Below are 26,348 nucleotides of genomic sequence, written 5' to 3'. Positions count from 1 at the left end.
GTAAGTCTGCATGTCTTTTCTATAGTAGTCTGACACGTCCCGATGTTAAAATCTCCAGCCCATATTAATATGTATGTAGATGTTATATCATTTAAAAATAGATGCAAATCATCCTGAAGGGTTAATGCCACTACTTTTTTAGTATCCTTAAATTTGTTATAGTTATAGTTGATTAGTACAATTCCTGTGGTACCATCAATCCAGAAATATAAAAACTGATAAGGGGAGTCAAGGAAGGATTTCACCAATGTGAACGGTACCAATGTTGAGATCAGTGTTGCTAACCCCCCCCTTAGCCCTCGCACTAAATGAGGGGGTAAGCTGAAGTAATGAATGCGGAATACCATTTAATAAAGAAGGATCCTTTATGCCATATCTCTTGTAGGCAGATCACATGTGAAGAACTTATTATGGTCTGCCATTCCTTAGCAGCCAGTTTGGTTCTTACACCAGCTATATTCCATGACCTAAGGATAATCAAGTCCCTTAATTAAGGACCTCCCGTCTGTCACAACATTACCATTACAGCTCAGGATATTGGATTATGACTCTATAGTAATAGTACATATTGGTGTTTCGTCTGATGCAAAAACTCCTATTCTATTCATATCCTCCTGCTGTTCATCTAGATTTGGGAACATTTTTAAGTATGATTGTGTATGGAGTGGCATCTGTGGTAGTTGTAAAACCTCCTTCACACATCTATCTCTATTCACACTCTGCCATTTGTGATTTACATCTGATTGCCTCAAGTGATTAGTGCAGGGTGCCTTTAGTTGAGATGATTCCCTCAGTGTAGAGTGGTAGTTTTCAATACTTCTTTTATTAGGGTCCTTATTCCCTGTCATTGTATTGTTCCTTATACCTATATCCATTTGATTCTCATTCGGGACAGTATCACAACTACAGGCGGGATTTTTAGCTTTAATCACTGTCCTAACACTTACTTCTATCTTGCTTACACGTTCTTTTATCTCCTTAATTTCTAGCAATACTTTGGACTCTATATTGTCTAGTTTACTATGTAATTTATTAAACAAAGTTTCCATACTTTTTAATAAAGGGCCATCATGAACTATTGATGCAACTAACGAGTGGCCTCCATGCTATTCAGAGGTTCTGTTACCACCCTGAAGAGGCTGTAATGGTGGTATGAGATTAGATTGTATCTGCCTACTTTTCTTTTTAGGTGGAGGAGAGGTTGGGTCATCTATACTATTCAAAGGTTAAGTTTCTGCTATTTTATCTGTTGGTGCTGATGGGCCTAAAGAAGACATAGGAACCACCTCAAAAACACTTTCCTTTGGAGATTCTAGTTCAATAATCGAATTAGCAGCCTCTGTACTCACTTCTATAATAGCCTAATGTGAAAAATGTTTGGTTGCCACTAGACGTGCTTGAGCATTAATAATCTCTTCATTGAGTTTTCTTATAGCGTATGTAAGATAGTTAGTAATCATATTAGTAGTGCTAGAAGTTTTTGTGCTAGTACCATTTCCCACTTGATTTTGCTTTCTTTTCTCCATTATAAATGTAATCTATAGTTGCTAAATAAAATTATCTTTACTAATCTAGGCAGGATTTATACAAATTCTCAGACAAAAGGACCAACAGAGTATGTCCAGCCCAGCCTCCTCCGGGCTCTGACAGGACGGGCCCGCTCTTGGGAATGCAGCGACCTTTTCACCGTGCCTCCGGGCACAAAATGGAGGCTCTAATGCCCCAAAGGAGTCTGGGGCTTCTGATTCATCCCCTCCCCCCCAAAACGCAGCGTAGAGTCCATCCCGGGGAGCGGGAATGCAGCAACCTTTTCACTGCGTCTCTGGGTGCAAAATGGCAGCCGGTGGCTCTAATGCTGCAAAGGAGTCTGGGGCTTATAGTTCGGGCCCCCCCCCAAGCAGCGTAGAGTTTGTCTCTTGGCTTGATGCCAAATAAAAAACAGGGCTGTTGCCAAACAGCTGTCAGCACTCGCAATAGAGCTTCAGTGACAGTAAAATGCAAAGACAATATACCTAGAATTTCTATAACATTTTTCTAGCTCATCACCTACATCCACCTGGCAAATCAAGGCCATGGCGACATCCAAAGAGGCGAGCTGTACTGCTGAATCCTTCCTTGCAATTAAGTCATTCACCGAGCCACCTTCTGGCCAAGACAGGTGGTGAATGATTCTAAATTCACCTGGTGTTTTCTTGGGAACTACACCCAAAGTGGAAACAATAAGATCAGGTAAAGGCCAAGAATTGAATGGACCTGCCATTCTACCTTCCGACACCTCTTGTGTTAGTTTAGCTTTGACCACCAGTGTATGTTGTCTGGCTGACTGCAGATTTTCCGCACAGCATCTGATCTTAATGCCTTGGTATCCAAGACTGAAACCTAACTCAAAACTCCACTTCAGAGTTGTGGCTGCTTCTCTGTGGGGGTAGAAAGCCAGCCAGTTCTTAAGCACTTCAAGTTTAATCAGAGTAAAAGCCCATGTTTCAAGAGCCAAATAATCCCCGGCCCCTTCCTTGAGTAGTTGTTGCTATTTGCTTCTCTTTTCCCAAAACACTGGATGACTGCGTGTCTCTCACCAGACCGAGAGCACTCTTGTTAATATTCACAAAGGGCGCTGTAACAAAACCAGTTGAAATTCCAGTAGGCCCCTGTGGCACTGACCTGTCTATTATTCCAGTTCACCCCCTCTAACACTCCTCCTCACCAGGGGTGGGTTTCCATTGAAAAGACCAATAAGGTACAGCTAGACCTCTTGGTTTATGCATAGTGGGTGGTGGACATTGTGGATACATTCACTGAACCCACAATTCGTTATCCACCTCTCCCCATGGTTTGTCCAGTTTGAAGACTATTATTACCCAGAACTCCTCATCATAATGATCCAGGCATGGCCTCCAAACTCTGCATGAGTTTTCCTGATTGTGTCTATGATCTTAAAAATGGCCACAGAACATTCTGGGAATTTCTCGCAATAGACACTTGAAGAATGCAAATGTATTTCGTGGGCACTCTCGGCCACCTAGCTAGTTCCCACGCTTCTTCCCTCCAGCCGTCCTTAGCTTGCAACTCCCTGTGCAGTAATTTGTAGACATCACTAAACTCACCTCTCTAAATGTTCTCCTTTGTTGTGTTAGAAATTTGAGCCCTGAGGTGCACGGATACCCCCTTATAACAAAAACGATTAAAGAAATTCGTTTTTTTTTCTTTTCAGTATTACTTTTGTCCTCTTTCACACCATACTCTCCCCATCCCCAACATTTCCATCATAGACTCCTCAATCAATATTTTTGACTGCCATTGGTTGTGATGCAGGAGCTTCATACCTTGCTGTCAGAAAGGTTGCCTGAGGCCTCTCCCTCTCTTCGTACCGGGTCGCCAAGGTCACTCCCAACCTCTCCGGTCTCCTGTCGTCACAGCTTTGGGAAATTGTCCCTAAGTTGCCTGACAAGTCGCCCCAACCTGTGGATTGGGTGGTCCTGGGCCCTACCTTCTGCTGTTCTATTGGGACACTAGTAGGGAGTACCTCATTCGCAATCTAGACCCCTCTACCTGGACATGTACATAGTGGCCCCCCTTTATGTGAAAACAAACCTTGAAATTGGAGTAGTGCATGACCCCTATCCCCTTTTGCTGTACCAGCATAATGCTGTACTCCTATGTAAAGTTGCTGACCTAGCAGCACAATCGGTATTTAATTCCCTCCATAACGTTTGGGAAATCATTCATTTTGTGAGCCAATATATTTTTAAAAGTATCAGGCCTATTTTTTTATTTTTATCGCCCACTGTATTTTGCTTTAGTTCTTTGTGAAGCTGCACTTCACTGCAATCTGAAAGCTGTGGTCCAGCTTCAACGTGAGCTAGGGACTGTTTTATTCCCTCCTCGCTTGCTGTCATCTTGACTTTATATGTGCTCGCGTCCAACTAGACGGACTAGCACACTGCTGCCCCTTAGTTACAGGCCCCTGCCTCCGCACTCCGCGAAGGCCTGTGATAGTACTTCAGACTGTAACAAATCTTCCCTCCCGGCCTCATGTAGTGTCTTTAAAGCCTCTCTTACCGCCTTATTCTGATTCATCATAATGAGCTACACTAAAATTACCTCACTGAACAAATAAAATGCTAACTGCCTCACCACTCAAAACAGGGCCTAAAACAGGGATATAATTTACTAGCTCCTACCTCCAGGACCACCTGCACTAGGAACGGTATTGACCTAACTGCCAATGACTTAAAACAGTCACCCTAACCACACCCCTATTTCTAAATGACCAATGATTATTCCCCTCTTCCCTGGCCTGGCCCACTCACCCGAAATCCCCAGGGGCGAACATCCTTTGGATGTCACCCCCAGGACCCCATTTCAATGGGGTGCAAGGCACACGATGCCCCTGGGTGCACGTTTTAACTGAAGGACGTGTGGAAATGGTCACCCACAAAATGACGTGCTATTAAGGTGGGGGGGGGGGGGCAAAGTTTACGTCGGGGTTCCTGATTGTAGTCAAAGCCAAATATGACAATCTCCCACCATGGAGAATAGGCACCAACGGGCTAGGTGTGGAAGTATACTTCATGATTTTTGTGAAAGGTCAAAGGTTAGTACGACAGATGCACTAGGTAAACCTGGGTGTGATATTTGGTCGCTCCAGTGATAAAAGGTGGTGCATGATTCAGTGTGGAAGAGACCTCTCGATCCTAGCATGTGAGTTACCATATCTTTAACGGTATCCAATGAACATTTTATATTTTGAACACTGCTGCTTATGGTGGGGGAATTTTTGTCCCATGTATGCAGAGGTTGTGAACTGGCTACTTCTGCTCTACCAGCCTATTGAGTCCTTTCATATTCATAACTTCCAACCATGTCCGTACCCTTTTATAACTTAACCATATTCTTGATAGACAGTCGTTTGTTGTTGGCCTAATGGATGTGTCCATGACAGTACACAACACTGTTTTTCTTACTAAAGCAGGTGGGCAGAATTGATAGGCATATGAGTTTGTATGATTGTGTGTAGATATTTTGGTGGGTGTTCACCAGGTGCCCACTCTAGATTATCCCTGGTTGTGTGGGCAGGTGGTTATCGCCCCTCTCATCTCAAAAGCTCTACTGAGTGCTGAGAAAATGATACCCACTTCTAATAGGTGTTTGGATTGGTTTAGATGATAACAATTGGCCTTATAGTACATGGAATTGTGGTATCTCTCTACAATGGCCTGTCTCTTAATTTCTTCACCCATTTGAGTTGTGTCGTCTCTAGTCACCTTTAATAACGCAGTGACTAGCTGCTTCAGAGTAATAAGTTATAACGGTTGAGGTGTGACCTGATAATGCGTTCTGCCAGCAGCCAAGGTGAAAGCAGGTCACAGAGCATCGTTATAGCTGCAGTTTAGGCAAGGAAAATAAGAAAACGCCTTTCTGTATTCTGTTTTATCTTTTTCTAAAAATAGGAGTGGTTTAATAACAAGGAAATAGTTAATACATGTTTATTTTGTGCTTCTGTATGTAATTTGAAGAAAGACAGCATTTCTCGGCATATTTCTACACATTCTGAGCATCAACATTTTTAAGCCGAGCCTTATAGAAAGAACAATCGCTTGGTTGTAAAAGATCTGTTGTGAACTTAAAGTAGGCTGCGAGCCCATCATTGCATACCATTGGTTGGCTTTATTGTCACTCTCATTAGTTTGCGTTTCATGTGTTGTCTTATGTGGACTTGCCTTCCTATTTTATGTTTGTCCCTGCCCTGGTCATTGAGACATATGTGTTTCCAGCTGTCTCGCTCATGCACTTATCTTCTTCCCTATGTGCCACACTCTGTTTCTTTCTCACCAGAATACTTCTTACCCTATCACCCTATGTTGCTTTACCCTAGCATGCTTTTCCACTCCCCATTTTGATTTCTTGCTTCTTTTCTTTTTTCTCAAGGGCTGCTGTTCCCCTCCCACCCTTCCTCTATCTGTGGCTGCCTCCCATGCTTCCGCGCCCTGTTGCTACCCCATCCCCACACCCAGAGTCTGTTTATAAAATGTGTTCTTTTTTTGCGAAGAACCAGGCATCAAATTGCAAAAAAAAAAGCACTTGCCTAATTTTTTTCGTTAGCAGTATTCTTATAATCTATGGCAAGGGCTACTTTAACAGTATATATTTGCTCAAACTATCAGTTGTAGAAAACATTTGTTTTCATGTCTCACGTATGAATTGTAATTTGCTTTTGAGGACTTATCGTTGAGGCTTTGTAATATTGATGGGTTATTTCCTTGTTTAATTTGTAAGTGAAGTAGTAAAAGCTCTCCTATATTATTTTAGTAGAAGGCTGTGTCCGCAACCATTGAAAGTATTTCCTCTAGGTTTTCAATAGAAATGCACATTTCATTCTTGTTATTAAAATGTTTGTTTATTGTTTGGGTATGGTGTTATGTACATGACAATTCAGCCATAATTTATACTCTTGGTTTGGGCTCTATTACAGGACAAATATTACAATTAAAACAGATCCTGAGTTTCCAGGCCCGAACTTTGCATATTCCTTCCATTAACTTCTCTTCACCCATTGTCAGTCCCTCAGGACAGGATACATTTATAAACACAATAAGTACTGGGAAAAAGGGGTGTTTTTCTGGTTGAGGTTTAAGTCTTCTTTGGAATCAAACACATGCAGACTCCAAAGCTAAGAACAACCTCTCAAGGCATGTTAAATCAAGATTAAGATTAGTTGCAGATCGAAGGAATACAGATGACACTGGAGAACGGTTCTTGACTGCTCTGCATAGCAAAAAATATTCTTTGAACAAAGTAACAAAAGATATTCTTTGAACTAAGTCCCAAGGAGGCGCAGGGGTTAAAATACAGATTCCTGCCTTCATTTCTTGATCATTTCAAGTACATTAAATAGCTTATTGATTTCTACTTGAATTAGATGTATTTCAAAATCTACAGTGTAAGCAGTGATCTGCTGGAGTTTCAGGTTGGGCCTAATTTACAGTGACTCATACCTGCAGTAATTTTGCGATGTGTTTGTTTCCTTTCTAGGTGCTTACCCAGAGCCGCCATTCTTTGGGAGCAGATCCTGCAAGACCACCCAACAGATCTGCTGGCTCTGAAGTTTGCTCATGACACTTACTTTTACCTTGGATCGAGTATCCAGATGAGAGATTCTGTGGCCCGGGTTCTGCCTTACTGGAGCTTGAACAAACCTTTTAGCAGGTAAGGGATTGTTTTAGGAAGAGATTCTAGGAGATTTTACCCCAAATATATTTTTCACAACTAATAAAATTGGGGCTGGACTTAAAGTTGTATGGTAACAAAAACAGCCCAGGCTTCTGAATGAGAACCTGCTGGTTTTACCAACTGTGAGGGCAGTATGGTGGAGAAAATTCCACCTGTGGATTCTTCTTCGGATTTAGCACTTCCTCCAAAAATTAGAGTATTTTCTATTGCTGCCCAACTGTAAATAAGATTCTTAAACGTTGTGGGAATTGCCACTATACCAACTTTACGTTGTTTATGAATCTATTGGTAATTAGTATAATTGAATAATAAGTAATTATATGAATATCATGTATAGCTAATCTCCATGGCTGTTTATCCATTATTTCCAAATCTCACTTAGCATTTCAAGCATTTGTTCAACATAGAAGAAGACTGAACAAAATTTTGCATATTAGGCACCTCTCACCTGGCAATACTCTGTTAGATATGAATCATAACATGTTAATAACAAAGTGAAAAAGGTAAGCACTATAAACTGCTGGTCCAAACAAGCACCTTCTCCTCTCCTGCCAGTGTGTGTTTTTTTGTTTGTTATGTAAGGCCTTTGGTCTCGCTTTTGATATGCTTCTGATGGATGCATCCTGCTGCAGATTTCTCACTTTATGAATTTGATTCAAGGCCTTAAACTGTCTGGAAAACTTTTCACCAGCAATCGTTGCTGTACACTGCCTGGTGGCACCATGAGGCTTCAGCTTTAAGCATGCTGGACATGACAACATTGCGATATATGAGGTGGCAGTGTCAGTTTAAAAAAAAAAAAAAATCACACCTTATCGACATGGGTTTGAAGCTCATCAGTTGTTTTCACTGACAAATTCCTCAGCGTTTTCATGGGGAATTGTTCAATATCGCCTCCATAACTCTTAGATTTTAAACTCTTTCATAGGTGCTGCAGGGTCATGTTCTTATTGGATCCACATGGCATTTGCATATGGTGTTTAGACTCATAACAGAACACAGTGAACTATGACTCTTGTGATTCGATGCTCTGAAGGGCATAATGGACTGGGAGGACAAGTTGATTTTGGCAAAAACCTGCAAGGGTACGACTCCATGATCATCCTCACTTTCAGGTAGGTTCTTTGACAGGGAACGATCTCCCCATGTGATCTTCCTCCAAAAAACAAAAAAGGCATATGACAAAGTCCTCTTCTTCCTGGAGGAAACCATCCTACTCCCACCTCTGTTTAGAGTCTTTTCAGGCCTGGCAGTCTACATACAAATAGCCAGATGCCATAGGCCTGCCCCAGGTGACCCACACTCTGTCCTCTTATGCTTCTCTTAAAACTCTGGTAGTCCATGCTTCTTCCTCGAAGCTAAACCGGTATGCAACTCGTGATAAGGAATCGAAAACCTGATTCTATGAGCTGAAAAGTTTTTGACTCTAGCCTCTCTTGCGCTCTGTACAGTGAGCGCCATCTGCTTTCTCAGCTGATATGGTCATGTGCTCTGGTAATTGACAAATTAACAGTAATGTCCCTGCAAGACCATTTGAAAGACGTTTACCAATTTGGTCATTGACTGCTAGATCGCTTCTAAGCAGACCCTGAAGTGCAGTCTAAATTCAGTGAATAGTGTGGCTTAATCCACAGGCTTGCCCGTTATGCTATGTTGTGATGCTTGGATGCTTTTTCCGGGAGATACCCAGCTAACACTCATGGACATGCCCTTCGATGGCGAACAGCTCATCTTGGAGAAGGACTACTCCTTACTGGTACGCATCAAGAGCATAGAGCTACAGCTCACTCACTGTGCCTAGCCTCCGTAATAAGACAATTCAATCAACAATGCAGACAATTTCAAGGCAATTCCAGGGTGATGCAGAGACAACCCTCTCAATTGTTGTAAACATCCCACCAAATGGCTGGCTCCTTTCACTGAAGGGGTGAATCTTCGGGATGCCAACACCAGCAACAGCAGATCAAATCTCGAACATCCTATGCCAGGTATGCTGCCTCAAAACCTTCATGTCTCACTGCCTCCTTTTTTACACCACCATATTCAGTTGGGGAAGAGGGTCTTCCGGTTAATCACTAATTTGAGGACTATCACAACTGACTTTAGGGTCATTACGTTGATGTGCATTGGCTACACCCTACCCTTTCTGTTCCTCAGTCTGGTTCCCCTCCTTTTGCCCAGATGTGCTGCCTGACACACAGCTTCATTTTGGAGGCAAAATTCCTGTCCTTGCTCATCGAAAGGGACATAGAAGTGGTGCCTCTGGGTGAAAGGGGCATTGGATTCTACTCCTTTGACTTCTTGGTCCCAAGAAATGGAGGTCTGCGGCCCATCCTGAATCTCCACCTTCTAAACGTATTCATTTGGCAGGATGAGTTCAAGATGCTGTCCCTGAGGCAAGTCTTAGTGGCCCTGTAAATAAGGATTTGTTGTAATCCCTGGATATCCAAGTCTCCTATTTTCAACTTCCAATTCTTCCCACCTGCAGATATTACCGGAGACTCATCATGGGATCCTAGCAGTATCAGTTCAAAGTCTTGTAATTGTGGGTGGCGATTAATCTGCATGTTCTCACTAAAGTGCCGGCAGTGGTTGCTGCTTCACAGTAAAGGTCTGGTGCCCAGGTATTTTCATAGTTGAATAACTGGGTAGTAAAATGGGAGTACCCACCCCTGGTCGAGGAACACATTCACTGCACAAAGACACTCCTCCACAATTTGGTCTTTGCTGTCAACTCCTAAAAGTCTTATCTGACCTAGTGCAGAAGTTGATTGTTACAGGTGCGGGACTGGACATGATCAACATAAAGGCTATTCATCGCCCTCTGAGGCTCATGGATGTTCGGGAGATAATTCAGAGGTTTTTGACTTGCACATAACTCCCAGTTCTGAAAGTCATATGTCTGCATGGTCACATGGCCTCATGCATACTTTTGCTGTCACATGCCAGATGCAGAATAAGGGCCCTGTATTATTGCCTGTGGCTCAGAAATCAAAGGAGTTATTCAGCTTGACTGCTGATCCTCACATTGCTTTTCTTGGATTTGCACTGCTGGATGGCACATAGCAATTCTTTATTGGATCAACCTTTCAGTCCCATACATGCCTAGTCGACTTTGCTCACATGCTTCTTGTAGTCTGGGCGGTCTTTCTGGACAACGTGAAGGCACGAAGATTTTAATTCCCATCAGAGCAGCACCTGCACATAAATATGCTGAAGCTGTCAGTGGACTGCTTTGCCGTAAAGACATTTCTCCTTTTCATCTTGGGGAGTGCAATTCAGGTTCTAGCGAACAATAACGCCACTTTCCAGTACATTAACAAGACCAATCGAAGTGGGATTGGGAATTTCAAGATAGGAGGCGATTCACCTGTGGCAGTGGTGTGGCAACTGCAGATCTTCCTGGTAGTGACTGATCTTGCAGGTTTCCTCATTGAGAGGGTGGATGTTCTTATCCACCTCTCGCTGGAAGAACACAAGTGGGAGCTACACCCTAAAGTGAAGAAGATCTTCTTCAGGGACGAGTACCCATATGCGGATCTGTTCACCACAGCCCATAAAAGTAAGTTTACTTGATCTTGTGCCATGCACCTCCTTGTGAATGGCCTAAATGGTAATGCCCTAAATTCTATCTCTTCTCTGGGCCTTCTTTACGCCATTTCATTGATTTTGCTTCTTTGTTAAAATGCCTTCGTAAGATGTGGGAGGATAAGACACAGATGATCGTGTTTTCCCCAGACTGGGCAAGGAGGTATGTTGATCCATTGGCACTCTGCATTCCATCACCTCTTCCTCTCTTCACAGGGTGGAACTGATCTTGCAGGAGAGTCTTCAGGTCCTCCAAGCTCAAATCACCAAACACATTGATTGCATATGTGGATATTGAGCAGTGCCAGCAAGAGTCCTTTTGCCTTCCTGATTAAGTTGAGGATGGCGTTTTTAGTGGCAAGAAACCCGCTAAGTTGTAAATCTATGCCTGTCGTTGGAATAACTTTGTTCAGTGGTTTGAGCCATCCTTTTAAATGCTGTGTCCATGATTACATTGAATGTTTCATCTTCATATATGTCTTACTCACCAGCTATTCCTACTTTGGTCCTTATTTGCCCGGCCTTTTTACTCAAGGTGGTTTCTGCCTTTCACATGGGCCAATCCATTACCCCTCCACCTTCCTTTCCCCCTCCTTATCCCACCAAACAGGAGAAGTTGCTATACAGACTGGAACTCAGACGTGCTTTCTCCTATTACTTTGATTGCACTCAGCAGGACATAGTGGATTATCAGCCCTTTATTGGTATTGCAAGAGCCACAAATTGCAAGGTAGTGTCCAAATGTATCATTTCTCATTCGGTCAAATGCTATATCGAGATCTGCTATACATTGGCCAAGAAGGACACTCTGAAGGGCATTCTTGCCCACTCCACTAGGGCAATGGCTGCTTTCTTAGACTTTGATGTAGATGACATCTACAGGTGGCCACAAGGTCACCCCTGCATAATTTTACCAACAATTACTGGCTCAAGTGTGCAGTGACATATACTTTTATGAGTTAGTGCTGTGATTAATATGATCCGAAGTTATGCAAACGTTATGTCCTGTGCTTGTTTGGTTACCCTGTTCCTCTGTGTATGCCATGATGGGGTCAGTTGTGCTTAATATATTCCATTGTCATGATGTCTGGTGGGCTGAGTCATTGCTGAAACAGTTCAGAAACAATTGATGAGCTTTTCCCCATTGCTGCAGAGAAGCTTTATAAGTCGGCCTCACTGCTGCAAGGATATTCAAAAGATGAGGATTCAGTGGAAAAATTATGTATCCACCATAAATATCCTTATCAAAAACCTCTTCTCTTCTATGCTCAATATCTTTCACCAACCCGCATGTCTTTTATCAAACATTAAAAACAGTGGCAGCCGGCAGCTTTAGGAGGGAGGGGGCGGGGGGGAAGCACACACACACACTCATTCTATCACACACACACACACACACACACACACACACACGCACATCTATTAACAACACTCATAACATTCAAACATGCATGCACCAAACATTCATTTTAAAAGATCACACACACACGCACATCCATTAACACTCATAACATTCAAACATGCACGCACACGCACCAAACATTCATTTTAAAAGATCACACACACACACATACACACACACACACACACACACACACACACACACACACACACACACACACACACACACACACACACACACACATACACACACACACATACACACACACACACATACACACATACACACATACACACATACACACATACACACACTTCAGCCTCTGAGGGAAGGCAGCAGTCCCAGCCTCATCATAGAGTGGGATGGGGTCAGGGAGACTGCTGACCCCACCCCCCTCTGTGATGAAGTGTCACTGATTGACACTCACCCTGAGCGCTTCAGGGCTTAAACCTGAAGCGCTTATGTCGAAGTCAATGGGTGATGCTCTCCTCGTCACCCAGTGGAGGGCCTCAAGGCACCTTTGCTGAGCCGAGGAGGTCACGCCCATAGGAGCTGTGACCTCCTCAGACCAGCAAAGTTCTGCTCAGGCAGCCAGAAGTCTGCGCAAATCGCTCATGTCTGCTCCTTGCTGCCTGACCTGAACATGAAGAGTGTCTGTCAGGCTGACCTTTGTTCAGCCTGACAAACACTCTTCATGAGGGGCAAAAGGTGGGAAAGGGGCGTGGCCCCTACGTCCTAAAGGGCGGGTCGCACCTGATTAAAAGAGCCTCGCTGGTTCCCTGCCCCCTCTCACAGATGGGAGTCCTGGGGAGGCGAGCACACTCTGGGTATCTGCTGCTGCTGCGGTCAATGCACTTTTTGTTAACCATGTTAGATGTTCTGATTGTCATTAGTTTGATTAGGTGATATAAAATCAAAACACAGTGCATGTGCGGTTTCACAACTGATCATCATATATGAACTGGGGCTGCATAGTTGTGGGTCAGACATGAAGTGGCTCCTGTAGTGGGTCCTCTGCGCCCCCGGAGGTGGGTTATTTTCCAATTGTTTCCAGTTAATTGAAGGCATATTGTTTTATTGTGACACCAGCATGGGTACTATGCTGTCCTAATGTATATTATGTAACTGCTGAATAAATACTTGTTTGAAAAAAAACATGAAAAGAGCCCTAGTCAGTAGTTGTGAAGAGCATTATAGGCTTGTTCTTATCCTCACTCGAAAATTTCAAGGATGGACAACGGAGTGATAGTCAACCTGTCTGACATTCGTTCACTGCCTCTGTATATCATAGTTCCGTTACCACATATTCAGTATGGTTGGGAGTTTTAGCTTCCAATTACTCAGTGACCAACCTTCCTGTCACCAAAAGTTAATCTGTCTGTTTCCATTTTTTCAATTTTTTTGATGTGTACCACGTACTGGGGCCTTGGTCAATTAAAGCAACATGGGGCCTGGCTGAAATATGGTGCTCCACTATGCCTTTAGTGGCAACTAGAACGTCTTTCCAGTGACCTCCAATTAGTAGGCAGAACCAATAAATATGATTTGGGTTCCCTCTGGTCCCACACTCCCTCCAACAAAGGTCTGGCAACTCCAGAAACATGGCTAATATTGTCTGGGGCCAGGTAACAGCCTGTGATTACTTTACTGCAGCCCCTCTCTGTTGCACCAATGTATATGCTATCCAATTTTAAAGTTAGCTGTCTTTTTTTAATATTTTTTATATTTTTAATAAATTTTCATTACAGATCTATGTACCATGACTTTATGCTTACATTAGCAGGATTTGGTTGATCTAGTAAAACATTTACATCCAATCAAAAAACAAAATGTACACAACTTAGGTCTTATTATAACATCCAATATATTTGTCTGCTATGTTTGGCTGATGAATCTTGTATTTTGGTATTAAGTGGCCCCTCGTTTAGCTACTTGATTACACTATTCCCTGCTGGCCCCTGCTTGTTTGTGGTGGTGGGGGATGCTGTTCTGTTGTCTATTTATGGTGTGTGTTGGGGATGTATTTGTTGTGCGTGTTCTAAATATTTGCCCATCTCTTGTTGGCTAACGTGGGTAGCAGCAGCTATAGGGAGTGGGTGTGTTCACGTCTAGTATGGCGTGTCTCGGCCGGTTGCTTTATTGTCTTATAACTGCTCAGATACTATCTGGTTGTGTTGAAGGCTGTATCATTACCCTGTTCATGGTGGTTTCTCATCATTTTTAGCCTCTAGTCTAGCTACTAAAGTTTCCCAGGCTTCACATCCTGTGTGTTGTTGGCCCTCCCGCTCTAATTTCCTTAGTACCTGGTATTCTGTTTGGGTCCAGCGCAGTGTCCGGGTGTGCCAAGTTTTCAAATCAGGCGCTTTGGGTGCTTTCCAGTTCATGGCTATCAATCTTTTGTACATCACGTATGCTAGGTCTGCAAACTTATGTAGGTGTCTATGTTTCTTTACTCTCGTCCTCGGCCCTAATAGACAGGACTTGGGGTCCACTGTCAGTGCGATACCCGTCAGTTCTGTGATTTCTTCTACCACTCCATTCCACTCCTTTTATACCTGAGGACACTCCCAGACCATGTGGTAGAAGTGTGCCAGTGGGGCATTACATCTAGGACAGGCTGGGTCCGACCCAGGGAACATGCGTTGAATCCTGGCTGGTGATAAATATGTTTGGTGTGTGTAGTTGAACTGTGTGTAACGAAATCTGGGATCTCTCGACACCCCTCGGGTGTGGTATAGGACTTTCGGCCAGTCCTCTTGCGGTTTCGGGTCTGGCAGAACAGTGTTCCACCTATCCCTTGCTCTCTCCAAATTAGGTTCAGGGGACTTATTCAGGATTTTGCATAGGTTCGTCACTACTTTTATTTGATTATCGTATTGCAGCATGTGGTGTAGTGTGGAGGAGATCTCTGGCTCTTGGTCTCCAGCCGCCCATGTTTTTTTGATTGAGTGGCATATGGCATAGTAAGCTAAAAATTGCCCTGGGTTCACTGCTGTGAGGGCTTGTATAGATTCAAATGTCATTAGTTTCCCCATCTTCAAAACAGTCTCATACCAATTGTATGCCCGCCTCCGTCCAAGCCGTGAGTGAGTGCGACCCAGCCGCAGCCCAACCAGGGAGCCGTTCCAGAGGGATGAGCGTCAAATAGGGGAGCACCTTATATCCTTTTTGTATGTACCTCCCCCTGCATGAGTGTGCCACTACCATTAATGGATTATCAGACGCACCTTTTAGTGTTTTATTTGATAGCCATGTGATCAGAGGTTCTCCCTGTAGTCGGGCCATCAGCCATGCGGATTCCGCCAGCGCGGGCCTGTGGATCCAGTTCAGTATCCACTGTAACTGTGCAGCAGTGTAATAGAATTTGAATTTGGGGGCGCCCAGACTGCCAGCTCTTATTGGGCGCTGCAGCGTGGAGAGTGCTACGCGCGTCCTGCCCCCACCCCATATAAGCTGCAGTAGGACTGCGTTCAAATTACAAAAAAAGCTCTTGGGGAAACTAAGTGGCAATGCTGCAAAGTAATATAGCAGCCTGGGCAATATCAGCACCCTGCCCAGGGGTGACAGCGGTAATTTATTCCAAAAACACAGCGACCCCTTCATAGAAGCCAGTGCTCTCCCAAGGTTGCCATCTCTGAGATCCTCCGTTTTATGATATATGTAGACCCCTAGATATTTAAACGTATCGAAACACCATTTCACGCGTCCTACAGGGGCATTTTCTTTTCTTAACGGGGACCATCTAATTAGTGGGTACACGCACGATTGTTCCCAGTTTACCACCAAGCCCGATATCCCTCCGTATTCGGTCAGTAGCGATATTACTGAAGGTATCACCTCACTTCCTTTCCGTACATATATTAAGGCGTCGTCTGCATATAATGATATAGCGTGGTATAGCCCATTTCTGATTATTCCCCATCTATCTTTCATTGCACGTATTAGAGTCGCTAATGGTTCCATCGCTATGGCAAACAGTGGGGAGAGGGGGCATCCCTGCCTGCTGCCTCTGGTGATTGGGAAGCTACCGGATATACCCCTCCCGTTTTCACCCTAGCTTGTGGTTTGGTGTACAATGTCTGTACCCAGCGTATATAATTAGGGCCGATTCCCATGCACTGCATAGTAGCAAGTAAAAAAATCCCACTCTAGTGTGTCGAATGCCTTCTCAATGTCTAATGAGAGTACCATCTTGTCATGTGCATCCGGGGGGTGTCTCCCATGACACTCGGCAATTTCCGGATGTTTAAAAAAGTATTACGTTTTGGGATGAATCCATTTTGGTCATCATGTATCAGGGTGTGTGTGATGGGGGCTATCCTGTTAGCCAATATTTTACCTAGTATTTTACAATCTAGATTTAGGAGCGAGAGTGGTCTGTAAGATTTAACATCTGTGGGATCGCGCCCTTGCTTAGGAAGGACCACTATCATTGCCTCTCTCTGTGTTGGAGGCAATATCTTATTGGACCATGCCTCCTCAAATACTTTCAACAGATGTGGCCTTAAGTGTGCCGAATAAGTAGAATAGTATTCTATTGGGAGGCCGTCTGTACCTGGTGCTTTGTTCCTAGGCATCTGCGCTAGAGCTAAGTCCAGTTCCCCCAGCGTCAGAGGAGCCTCCAGTGTCTCCCTGTCTGCCTGTGACAGCTGCGCCAGGGGTGAGCCTGCGAGAAAGGACCCAAGTTGTTGGGTCGTGCATATTGTGCGTTTGGTATAAAGGTTCGTGTAGTATTCCCTGAAAGTCCCATTTATCTCTTCTTGGGTGGTGGCCATTGTGCCTGCGTCTACCCTTATAGCCCCTATGGGGGACTGCTGGCAGTCCTCACGTAGGAGCCACGCCAACAGCCTGCCCGATCTGTCTCCCTCTGTTTGTAGGCGCATTAAGTGATATTTGTGGTCATGTCGGCGGAGTTGGGTACCTGCATTGTTATATTTTGTACGCGCTTCTTTTAGCCCTATGTAGGGTGTCTCATTGCGTGCCACTGCAATTTCTATTACTCTCTATTCCTTTTCCAATTTGCTGACCTCCGCATGTAGGGTGCGTCTCACTCCCCAAGTGGTTGAGATGCAGTGACCTTTGACTACTGCCTTGTGCGCATCCCATTCTACTGCTCTTGAGTCTGTGGAGTCTTAGTTTATTTCCCAGTACTGTCTCAGTGTTGTGTTCAGTACTTCTGCAAATGCCTGATCTTGGAGAGCTTCCACCTGTAAACGCCAGGTAGGGATTACTGAGCGTCTCTTGCCCCAGTTCAGTGGTTATTCTAAGCGGCGAGTGATCCGATAGTGTCTTGGCTAAGTATTCTGTTCTATTGACCAGTGCGCATATGTCCTGGGTTCCCCATATTATGTCTATTCTGGTGTATACTTTGTGGGGTATTGAATAGAATGAGTATTCCCTCTGTTGTGGATGTTTCATGCCCCATAAGTCATGGAGTCTCATGTCGCCCGCCCATGTCTGCAAAGGGCATCTAACATTTCTATTTGTTGACGCTTTTGGGTGTGTGTTTGACCTGCCTAATACTGCGTTCTGTGTGCTATTGAAGTCACCGCCCCATATGGCCGGGGCTTCGGGGTTTACCAATAATGCTGGAGTAAGTGTGCCCAAGAATTCAGCTATCGCGCTATTAGGGACATAAATCCCAATTAATGATAATTGTCTCCCATCTAACTGCCCCTCTATTACCACATATCTGCCCCCTTGGTCTATCCTATGCGAGGTTTGGACATATGGGACGCCTCCTGCTATCCATATCAGTACTCCTCTAGAAAAGGCCGAGTATGTTGTGCCTATGACCTGCCCTCCCCACTTCCCACGCATCTCCTGTAGGTCAGGCTTTAGTAGGTGAGTTTCTTGTAAAATGGCAATGTGTGCTCCCTGACGTCTGAGGCGTGCATGTACCTGGGATCTTTTGGTTGGTGCCCCCAGACCCCTCACATTCCAAGTGACTATTTCATATTGATGTGTGGCGTGATTCGCGTTTTGAGCCATGTAACATTGTGTGATGTAACTGCATGTGACAAGCTCCAATTTAGCATACCCTTCCGGGCTCCTCCCATGACTGCCGGATATATAGTTAAGACTGACAGCCGCAGCAGTGTTTCCTGTATTTTGAATAGATCTATAGTGTACAAGTTAACTGTTTCCCCCCCCCCCCCTCCTCCCACCCCAACTAATTCCCTACCCCAACTATAAACTCGTAATAAACTACACATGGGTGCTTGCGGAGTGTTTGCCCCCCCAATCACATGCTCAATGACCATAAACAGTGCTCTCAGTAAAGAGGTGGAAATTTGTTCAAAAGATACTCATAGGTGGAAGTTACATCCTCCATCGTATAACTTTGCACACAGATGTCCTGTGCCATCCTTCAAGTTTATCGCTCAGTTCAGAAGGAGAAGCGGCTTGACAGCTTGCATTTATAGTGCATCCGCAGATCTGGGGGTGAGCTTCAGGCCCTTTAACACTTCTGTTAACGTGGAGTCTGAGGTGGCCGAATCGGATTCCGGGCTGTCCTCAGGGATCGGCGGAAGTGCCTCAAAGGAGTTCTGTATGTGCAGGGGAGTTTCCTTCAAAACTTTTGCCTTTTCTTCTGCTGCCTGTTTTTCAGTGGGTTGTCCCTTGGGTCGTTTCTTGGTGCGCTTCCGCAAAGGGGAGATGAGCCATTCCTCTCCCTCGTCTGTTCCCTCCTGGGATCGTGCAAGACCCTCGGCATGAAGCCACGTCCAGGCGTCTTCAGGAGAAGTGAACACATGGGTGCGATCATCTGATAATACTCTTAATTTAGCGGGAAACAGTAGGGCATATTTAATATTATGCTCGCCGAGGCGTTGCTTAATTTTTGCATAGGAATTACGTTGTCTCTGTACCTCTTGGGTAAAGTCTGGGTAGGCATTAACAACTGAGTCCTCATGTCTGAATGGGCCTTTGCTACGGACCTGCTGCAGTATTGCGGTCTCTTTAATTTAAGAATCTGGCTATCAACGGTCTAGGTTGTTGGCCCGGGTCCTGCGGTCTCCCTGGGACTCTGTGCACCCTTTCCATGGAAAAGAACTTCGATGGAGCCCCATTCAGCACTTCTTTGGTTAGCCATTGTTCTAGGAATATTTCCGTGTTCTGCTCCGGTAATTTTTCGGGGAACCCTAGAAAGCGTACGTTATTGCGGCGGGATCTGCCTTCTGCTTCTTCAGCCCGTCTCCATAAGATCTTCACCTCTGCGTCCAGTCGTTGAATTTGTTTTTGGTTATCCGAGGCCATACGGGTCAGCTCATTCAACACATCTTCTGCTGATTTCACTCTCTCCGCCAGTTTGCGGTGGTCCACTCTAAGTAGTGTCCATGATTGCCTGCAGTACTTTTTGAAATTGTGTAGAGTGGGCTTGGAGTGTGCTTTCCAATGACTGTAAGGTTGGTATTAGCTGTTGATCACTAGGTGCCGGTCCATGTGTGTTTCGGTCTTGACTTTTCGCAGATTTGGATTTCCCGGCCATTTTGCTTTACTGTTGGTCTACTTTCGAGGTGCGGCGCAGCGTGACTATGTGCTGCTTGGGGGGCAGATTTCACTTTTGGTGCGCTCCCGCCCCTCCGCGTGTGGTTCTTTACCTTGCCACAGCCGGGACCATTTACGTTTTCTCCCTGGGTGTACCAGTCAGCGGTGGCGTAAGCCGCAAGCATTTGAATAACAGACACTCCCTCCAATTTGTAAGTGTCCTGGGGCAGGAGCGTGTGACCTCCAGCAGGCTACCCGGCCGTCACCAGTAATGCAGCGTCTTGGGCGGCCTGGGTCATCCCCTCTTGTACGTCCCCTGTATTGTTCTTGTGTGCAAATTTGGCCCCCAGCGGGGCTGGGAGGGCCGGGTGTCGATGGTGGATGAGGAACAGTGGTGAGGGGGGGGGGAGGACCCCGACCAGCTCCTTCACGGGATCTGTGTGAACGTTGCTCGCATTAACAGGGGGGGGGGGGGGGGGGGAGAGTTCTGCTGTTAGTGATGACAAGGGAGCTATGCCTCTGGCTCCTGGATATCACCGTCGGGCTCGGGTGGGCGATCACTGGCACGGCGCGGCTTACGAGTACTCTCGGGCGAGCCCATTCACCTCCACTTGCCAATATCTATTGCCTCCCAGGTTGGCAGGCAGCCATTGCGGAGCAGCGCGCGGCCTCAATCCTCAGTGCGCGGGCTCCACTGCACATCAGCCGCTGGGGCGTCCTGCCTGGCGGCAAGAATATCAAAGTTGCGGCGGCCGCCTCCGCTCGACACAGGTGGGGGGTAAAAGGGGGGGAAAGCCACAATTAGTTGTGGTCTCCCCTAGTTGGGAGCCCCCCTCCGTGGTCACCCACTCACCACGCGCCAATGCCTCGCAGCCGGGACAGCAGGCAGTGCTCCATGCCGTCCCAGCCTCTGCGGCCTCCTGAATTCCCTCGATGCCGCAGCCACCGGCTCCCACGCGCTGCTGTCCAGTCTCTGCTGCTGCGTCGTTGTCTGCAGCACCGCCCGGCCCCGCAGCGGCACACCGGCTCCCCGAGACAAATTTCTCTGCCTGCGGGCGCCGAACACTGCTCCGGCAGCGCCCTATAGGATATTTTCGGCAAGCTCGAGTCGGAGCTCACGCTTTAGGTGTCCTTCTCGGCCGCCATTTTGGCTCCATCCTCAAGTTATCTGTCTTTATGAGGTTTCATTACTCGCTATGATGCACGCCCAAGGGCATGTTAAAATACTGGGTTATATGCTGAACAGACAGCCTATCTAGGGACTAGTTCAGTTATCAAAATCATACAATACTCCGGACCATAGGTCCTTGCAACAGAGAGCATGTCTCTGTTGCATGGACATATGGCCACCCTTGTGGCAATTTTGATTACCTGGGCTGCATCGATTGTTAAAGAGAACATATGAGTCCCATTTGTGACCGCTACGCTGTTAACCTGCAAGTGTGAATTTTTCATACATGCTTTTATAATAAGTATGAAAGACCTCCTCCAAATATCAGTGAATCACTTGTACTCATTGCTGACTCAATTCTCACCATAACCCTAATCCTTTGCCTGTGGGGTTGTGGGCAAGGCAACTTTTTCACCTTTCTCTCTGAGGTCCACGTCTCCAGATAAACTGATTGCTTGATTGATTTCTGTCTGCATTATAATTTTTGAAATGCTAATAAATGCTTCCCATCTGATAGGCATTTTCAGACAATTTTCAGGGCCTTACGTAAGTCATATAAGCTATATTGATACAGCTGTAAGTTTTGAGCACTGGTTCATTCTTAGAAACGTTTCCAACTGGAAAATGATAATGATCTGAATGCTTTTTGATTAAGCTGTCCTTTTTGGAATTACTCTGACTAAATTGAAGAAATTTAGGCTTTTCTACCTATACTCACAAATGCAGCTGTGTCATGTGGGAACCTTTGGATCACCCTAATCTGATCCCTATTTTCTTTTAAGAAATCATCTACCCACTTATTTTCACAACTAAATGACAACATTTTTATTTAAAATAAGGACAAAAGTTTAATGTGTGTATTCAATTCTCACTAAGCCGACAAAATGAAGAGTGAATGTACCAATGCACTTGGGCAACTTGGTAGTAGACTTTGGTACAATAATGAATGTAAGATCGGCAGAGGTGGTCATTCAATGAGAAGGACCTCTAACTAGCACACTCTTATTATACGAACCTGATAATAAGGAGAAAACATTATTTCTGTCTTGAAAACAACATCTTCCGTTACAGAGCATGATTGATGTGGGTTTTACGTTTAGTAACATGTCAAAGTAGATTTATAAACCGCAAACTCTTATAAAGAGATTCCGGGTTGCAACAATTTATGCAACATATTTATGGAACAGGCATCTAAAATCAACACCACAACACCCACCATCCCCTCTGCCCCAAACCACCACCAGTTTGGTTTTTCTCTTTTTGGCATGACAGAACCATTTTGCCCTGTAGGAATGTTTAGTTGTCTTGAATGTATACATTTCCTGGTGGTTCCCTGGACCTGGTTGCGTCTCTGACATCTGGGTCTTTTTTATAGTCTTTGTAGCCAATGCTATTTCAGCTACAGGACATATCCTAGCTGCCTTTTGAGATAGTTCAAAGTATGCAAGAAGGCGAATGCAGCCGTTCCTAGGATCTTGTCACCTCTATTTCCCTTCTTGACTGTCTTCGGTAAATTGATTCTCTAAAGGCAGGACCATGACTTTCTCAGTGTCGCCTAGGGTGGATTTCACATAGGAATTGCCAATATTGTTCAGGAATTCTGCTTCTATGGACTTGTTACAAAATATATTTATTTAACTATAGAACACATCCCATTCCCCGTTTTTTTACTTAAAAAGAATTTTCAGCTCGGCGAATTGTCAAAAAATGCTAAAGGCACTGCATGTTTCTGTCTTGTGCTCAAATTTGGTTGAACTATTCCAGTTGCTGGAAATTAACGCCATAGCCAAGGTCCCCCTCGTTTCCACATAGGATACATGTTCCTGCTGCTCTTTCTGGTGATCTCTAACTCAGAGCATCTATATTTACTATCCCACACTTACATCTCATCAAGTAGTAGTGGTAGAATAAAGAAAGAGACATGGCTGGGACAGGGCCTAGACGCTCACGAGGCAGATGATTAGTGGCTTTATTCCAGCACTCCAGTGAATAACATGTTCTTAAATAACAAATACAGATTATGTCACTTCACATTCCTGTTCAGAATGTACTATTCACAACAAGATAAACAATTTTCCAGATGTTGACCCTTTTTGTAAAGGATATCTCGATCCTGAGGGGGACTTTATGCATCTTGCTTGACAGTGCCCTGACATGCAGGTGCACTGAGAGTGGCCATCTTTGTATAACTCAGGACCATGACAGAATGTGACCTCCTTCCCTCATCTCTGTTGGCGGGTTTTTGTAATGATATTCCAGTCTCTAAGACATGACGATGAGACTGTTGCTACCGAGGACTAGTGCCGCCATATGGTGGGTTGCTTCCCCACCACCGTTGGTTGGTGTGCGTTTGTACTGTATCTTGTGTGTGACACTGCTGAGACAAACGCAGCTGTGCTCCCACGTGTTATTACCCAGAAATATTTAGAGCCCTTTGCAGACGTGTTTGGTAGGAGGGGATATTCTAAACAACAGACGACTGTAACCCTGCTTATGGCTTGCTCTGTGGTGCAGAGACCTATGGGCACTAAGTACTGTATAAATTTGATATTTGAGTTAGTCCCTATGATCGACCGTTTGTTCAGCATATGGTCCGGTGGTTTGGATGCAGGCCTATGTCCACACCCTACCGTTCTGCAAGAATGACAGCAGTTGCTGACCTCTCCTTGTGGGTATACACACAATTGTGGGCCATGCTATGACCCAATTGCATCGTCTCTGCAAGCTGCCCTTCTGCTGTTTTATTTCCGATTGGCAGTATTATGTCAAGTACTACTTTGGGTGTAGCCACTTTTAATTGGTTTAGCAGGTACTGGTATTTATAGCAATTTGATGTATAGTTTAAGTATCTAGATTATTTTATACATATGAATTATATTCTCTATTTCTATATGGAGTGTGGAATTTTGAGTGCAGCATTCCCTTAAGAGGGGCTTGTTCGAAGCCTTCAGAGATCTAAAAAAGCCATATTTGTTGAACCTAGAACTGAGCATGTAATGTTTTGAGTATAATGAACACGTTGAAGAATTCACACCGCATTAAAGTGAATTGTATTTGTTCATGGAAAGCCAGTGTAATTAGCATAAAGCATCTGAAACATTCTCGTATTTCCTGATGCAGGAACGGGGCTGACTGCTGCGTTTGAACATATTCCTATCTTGCTAAAAACTTTACTTTTGGTAAACCCAAATGGACGAGTTCCCGAAATTCAAGTTCAATCAAACAAACAAATGCATTGATGAAAATACCCCTGTGTGCAAAGGGGGAAAATAGGAAAGATCCTGTGCATTTGTCTTTAGCTGATAAAAGCACGAGATAGTCGCCACAGTTACCTGCTCCTCCTTTGACAAATCAGAGTTTGAGTGACCAGGTTCTGCACAGCAGATACTAGTTTGGGACTAAGACCCAAAATTGGAGACCAAAACAGAGCATCCTGGTCAGAGGGATTATGTGCTGTGAGCATCAGCTCCGCCTCAGACTAATTGAATTTTAAAAGGTTTCTCCTCATCAAAATCTACACATCTTGAAACAGAACAGGAAGTCTGTCAGGTGATTCGAGATAGTTTCCTCCTAGGAGTAACTGGGCCTCACCGACTTAAATAAAAATGTTATGTGTTGACAATGAAGATTATCATCCAAAGGACACAAATATAGGTTAAAAAGTACTAGGGAGAACACTGATCCTCGTTGGAGAGCACACCATTAGGGCTTGGAGGAGGAAATGAAAGCAAGCAAATGGCCAGATTGCATCTAGTCACTAAGAAAAGATCTGATCCACATGATTGCTTAACCCTTAACCCCTAGGTAAGAGGTGATTGATGACAAGCTGATGGCTGATGTTTTTGAACGCCTCTAAAATGCCCAGCGGGATCATGGCATGGTACCAACATCTCTGTTCATGTTTGACTGACCTCACCGTAATGTCCAACCCTAAACCAGGAGAGGATCATTTGTGCCTGGAGTAGTTTAATATTCCTGCTGATTCAATAAACAGTTGAAGTTAGGCAGCAACAACACCTTTCGACATTTACACAAGTTAGGAAGCAGTGACATTGACCTATAATTTAAAGAGTCAGTGCAGTCAAAAGTTGGCTTCCTCAGTAAATGGCAAAAAGTTCCTCTTTTTACATTGGACCACTCCAGTACAGTTTTGATGACTTGAATAATTAAAGGAGCTAAAGGTTCTACTATTGAAGTTACTAGCTTAGCATGGCTACCACGGGTGAACTAGCAGCCTTGCGCTTAATAGACAACATGCTAAGCTCAGTCATAGAAAATGAGGAAAATGTGTGAAACCTTGCAGTAGATTGAACTGATGGGAGCGGATGACAATCTGGAGTCGCAAAAAAGTCTTTAATGGGAAAGGCCCTGTGAATAACCATTTTCTGGTAAAAAAACAAGACTGGACTTCTCAACTTCGTATTGAGATGGTTCACATTTACCAACGCTTGAGGATTGGCCAAGGATTCCAGACTTTTGAGCAATTATCTGGGTATATATTTTTTCGTTTCGTTGTCAGAAGTTTATTTTGTAAAATAGTATTTTTTACTACCCTAATTGTATTCTCCGATGATGCGTGGTCTACATCCAAGAACTAATGTTCCTTTTTAAAAATGTCAGAAATTCACTAAAAACATTTAAAAATCACATTATGGTTCAGGTTATTCAAACACAATAGTTTACACTCTTCCTGGTTAGTTTGTGATATCACTCTCTGGTATGATTTCCCTTGCCTAGCAGGTTAAATCAGAGAAGGCATGGACTATTCCTTAATTTGTATTTTTTATGCACAAGTTTATTTGTATGGTGCAGTTTATGTGGTAAAATCCAGCATATTTTCACTGGGAATAAATAGTGATGTTTAGAATTTTTAGATGTAGTCACATCTATGAGAACAGAGATGTGTGGCTGCACACTTTAGCTTCTGCTGAAATTGTGTTTTTTTAGGCTTATACTTACTCTGTGCTAAAAACGGGTGTATGTTTAAAGCAGTACATTTATCAAGTGTAAAATTTAATGATGCATTATAAGAAATGAGGCTTTCTACACCTTGTTTTGCTTGTGTTTTTTAGTTATGTGAGGGGCATGTACTCTTTTGGGCTTATGGAAACAAACTTTTATGACCAAGCTTACAAGATGGCCAGCGAGGTAAATTGATGGCACTCACTTTTTTGTTTAATGTTTCATGTAGTGTAATTTGTGTTAGTGCGTCATAGTGTTTAATCAAATTAACAGATAATCCATTCGTTGCTGTATAACCACTGACGTTTCCTCATTAAGTATTTGAAGTCCAGCCGCCTGTCAGAGATATTTCTTTGGGCGTTTTTAATCAGCAGTGATGTTTTGCAGGCTAAGCATTGCATCATGACAAGCCTGTTATGTAAATGTTGCTTAAAACCGGCGTTTAATCTGTATAGCTAGCAAGTAGCTCTATGTAAAACACATTTTACGCCAGTTGCGGTTTATAAG

General features: G+C 44.2%; 1 protein-coding gene across 1 annotated transcript in view; it reads left to right on the top strand.

The window, feature by feature from the left end:
* TTC38 (tetratricopeptide repeat domain 38) overlaps positions 1-26,348 on the top strand; it is a 309,404-nt gene that overhangs the window by 100,344 nt on the left and 182,712 nt on the right. Inside the window, exons 5-6 of the mRNA XM_069228235.1 lie at positions 7,033-7,206; positions 25,952-26,027. Of these exons, the coding sequence (XP_069084336.1) occupies positions 7,033-7,206; positions 25,952-26,027 (250 nt within the window). The remainder of the gene's footprint in view (positions 1-7,032; positions 7,207-25,951; positions 26,028-26,348) is intronic.

The sequence above is a fragment of the Pleurodeles waltl genome, chromosome 4_1, assembly GCF_031143425.1.
Source record: "Pleurodeles waltl isolate 20211129_DDA chromosome 4_1, aPleWal1.hap1.20221129, whole genome shotgun sequence".
NCBI classification, from domain to species: domain Eukaryota; kingdom Metazoa; phylum Chordata; class Amphibia; order Caudata; family Salamandridae; genus Pleurodeles; species Pleurodeles waltl.
Note: the sequence above shows the minus strand (reverse complement) of the source record. Positions and strands in the feature narration are given on the sequence as shown.